General features: G+C 34.7%; 1 protein-coding gene across 1 annotated transcript; it reads right to left on the bottom strand.

Annotated features, from left to right (window-relative positions):
- Positions 1-1683: 1683 nt before the first annotated feature.
- Positions 1684-2277, bottom strand: LOC133178260 (uncharacterized). Its single transcript, XM_061313002.1, has 2 exons — positions 2109-2277; positions 1684-1866 (listed from the first exon to the last, which is right to left on the bottom strand). Exons 1-2 carry the CDS (start codon positions 2226-2228, stop codon positions 1684-1686), a joined length of 303 nt encoding a protein of 100 aa, XP_061168986.1. The 5' UTR covers positions 2229-2277.
- Between the last annotated feature and the right edge of the window lie 767 nt (positions 2278-3044).

Below are 3044 nucleotides of genomic sequence, written 5' to 3'. Positions count from 1 at the left end.
CGAGGTCCAGTGTCGCAGTAGGTGTTGGCACGTAGAAGATCCCTCACTGCTCAATGGCCATGAGAGCTCTTCACCGGCAAGTGGTGGCGTCTCCATACGAGTAAAAAATTCTCGAGAGAGACGTTAAATAACAAACAAACAAACCGGTCGACAAGGGATGGCAACTCCTCCTAACACCTGACCCCATTGCTGTATTTTTGATATTTCCATTCGTTGATTACTCCGCCTAGATCAGCTATCCGTATGCCTGGCCATGGCTTGTTCTGTGGAAACTGGCTAATATAAAATATTTAATTGGATATTCTATAAATTTAGTCAAAGAATGATAAAATTCGATATTAATGGTTAAATCATATTTCATACGTTATGATTAAGTAGGTGATAAGTTTCTTATACTTCACACGAGAACCTGAAGGAAATGCCTATGAATTCAGTTACTGGGGAAAAGAGGAAATTATTTGTGAATCATACGTGTCATCCATTTACTATAACACTTTGTTGTCTGTTTAATAGTTTTCACATCCGATGAAGGTTTAACGTGGAGTCTTCTCATTATTCATCACATTCATAATGTGTCAAGTCCATTATAGTACACGTAATTTCATATCACGGTGTGTGTAACGTGGAGCTGCGTATATTACAACGCACTTTGATTTTTTTTTTTTTTTTTTTTTTTTTTTTGTAAAGCTACTTTTGCCAAAATATAGTCAGTTGGCTATTGTTGCTTAGATCAGCGATATGGCCCCTGATCCTCTCTTCTTAAATAGAATAGGGTGCTTTTTTTTCCAGGAAGGCTTATCTGAATTTTTACATATATTTAATGTTAGAAAGTATTTCAATGTCATACCAATCATGTAAATACGTATATTTGAGTAGTAAAGATAAAAAGTTGGGCTGAAGGACCTTCTACCTGCCTTCTCGTCGTTCTCGATGAGGGTAGATCAATTAATAAGTTTTTCGAAAGTAATACATGTATAACAAAATTATGCTGTCTATTACTAAAATCTAAGTCCAGAATTTTTGTTCTATACATATTTTTTCAAAGCGCGTTGTCTGCATGGTAAAAAAATGATGATGTACACTCAACGCAATTTGAAAAAAAAGAAAAAAAAAAAAAAAGAAGTCGACTTTTTTTTTACAGGGCGTTGATTTTTCCCAATTTTAACGCACTTTGAAAAAAAAATTAAAAGAGCGTAATTTTTTCAAAGTGCGTGGCCACATGCGTATTACTTGCATTGATTTCTTGGCTTGTTTATGCATTTACATTCAAAATTCTGCCTTTTTGCATTGATAAAAATTGGGATTTCCACTTGTTGCTTTTTTATTATTTTTTTTAAAGACGGATTGTTTCTAGGGGTTTGCATAAGAATTCTCTACGTAAAAATGCACATTAACTCAGTATTTATTGTTGTATACTTAAGTTTCATTTTTTTTTCACCAAAAAATTGACAGTGTTAGTTTACATTTTTGTAAATCTTTTCCAAGCATGACTTTTAGGAGTTTATAATAAATCATTTTTTTTAAAGAATAAAAAGACAGAGTGACAGGATGTAAATCGTCTAGTGGTAGAACGGTTGCGTGATGTTCGGGTTCGATTCTCTTTCCGGAAGCTGAAACAAAACTATGACTTCAACATAGGTATTGACTGTTCCTTTGCTAATTGCCCGACATTAAAAGTAAAAGTCAAGAGCTGGCATCATTTCCATTTAAGGCCTTCTCGAGTTCCTGCAGTCTAGTCTTGACCCCAGCACAGTCCTTCTCGGCTGTCTTGAGTCTATCAGCCAGTGTCTTCTTCTCATTCTCACTCTTACGCAGCTGTTGATTGAGCTCCTCTAACCTCTTGGTCCACATTCCCTCCGAGTCACTCTGAATTACAAGATGTTTAACATGTGTATCACAACTTTTGTACAGGGAAAGAAGTCGAATCCCTCACATTCTTTTACCATGAATGCACTGGTGCAATTTTTTTTTTAATTTAACTTTATAAAATCATCTTTTCTTTTGTTGATGAAGCTCAAATACAAAAAGTTTTATGCCAATACATACAGGTGGATAAAAAATCAGGTATAAAACAGTACAATACTCTACACAAGGGTACAGCTTCCTACCTCTGTTCCTTTGAGTTTTTTAATCTCTTCCTCCAGCTTGGAACATTTAGACATTGCAGCACTTTTGGCCTTCTCTGCCGAGTTAAGCTTGATCACATTGTTAGACAATTCATTTTCCATGATAGAAACTTTCTGACGAAGGCTGTTAAATTCTGCAGGTGGGATTGCTTCAGCTCTGTAGTGTCAAAGGAAAAAAATGTATAAATAAAGTTCAATCCCCATCCCCATTCCTCACCCAAAATAAATCTACTCAATTATACTTTTATATTATGCTGAACAGAAAAAAAGTATAATTTGAAAAGGTTGTTCAAAGAGGGTTGAGCCTTTTACAAACCGAAGTCCAGTGTCAAAGATGGCGTTAGCATGATTTACTACCGTTAAGCTCAATTCATTTAGTCACAATATGAGGCACTTCTCCAAAGGTAGGAGATATGTCTGTATTAAGAGTGAAAAATTCTCGAATGGGATGTTAAACAACATACAATCATTAATCAGTAACTTGACCATCGTAAAAGGTGCTTCAGTCTGTTGTCTACAGCATGGGATGAAGCTTTTACAGTTTTATCAAAGACATCTGCTTCATCTATACAGAGAACTATATATGATTAATTCAGACGGTTATTGAAAACAGAAATAAAACAAACAATATTATTTTCTAACCTAAAATTGAATTTCGAACGACAAAGATTTCAGATTTCTTTTCATTAAGAAATCCACTGTCACTTCACTACAAATGTCTAGTTATTCAAGTTAGTTGGGAAGCTTGTTGTCAAATAATTACACTTAACTGACATAGGACATCAAATCAGACTGTATCTACGTTCTAAAGAGTATGATTATGTTATCATGTGACTGATGTGTCATCGAATGATTGATTTATATCCGGTTTTCCTTATCATACTCAGAATTTCAATTGTCTCATAATGGGGCAAGACT

Source organism: Saccostrea echinata, unplaced genomic scaffold (genome assembly GCF_033153115.1).
Source record: "Saccostrea echinata isolate AGI-Se365-2 ecotype Australia unplaced genomic scaffold, CSIRO_AGI_Sech_v1 ptg000002l, whole genome shotgun sequence".
Classification (NCBI taxonomy): Eukaryota; Metazoa; Mollusca; class Bivalvia; order Ostreida; family Ostreidae; genus Saccostrea; species Saccostrea echinata.
The sequence above is the reverse complement of the archived record's forward strand: the minus strand, read 5'-3'. Positions and strand labels throughout refer to the sequence as shown.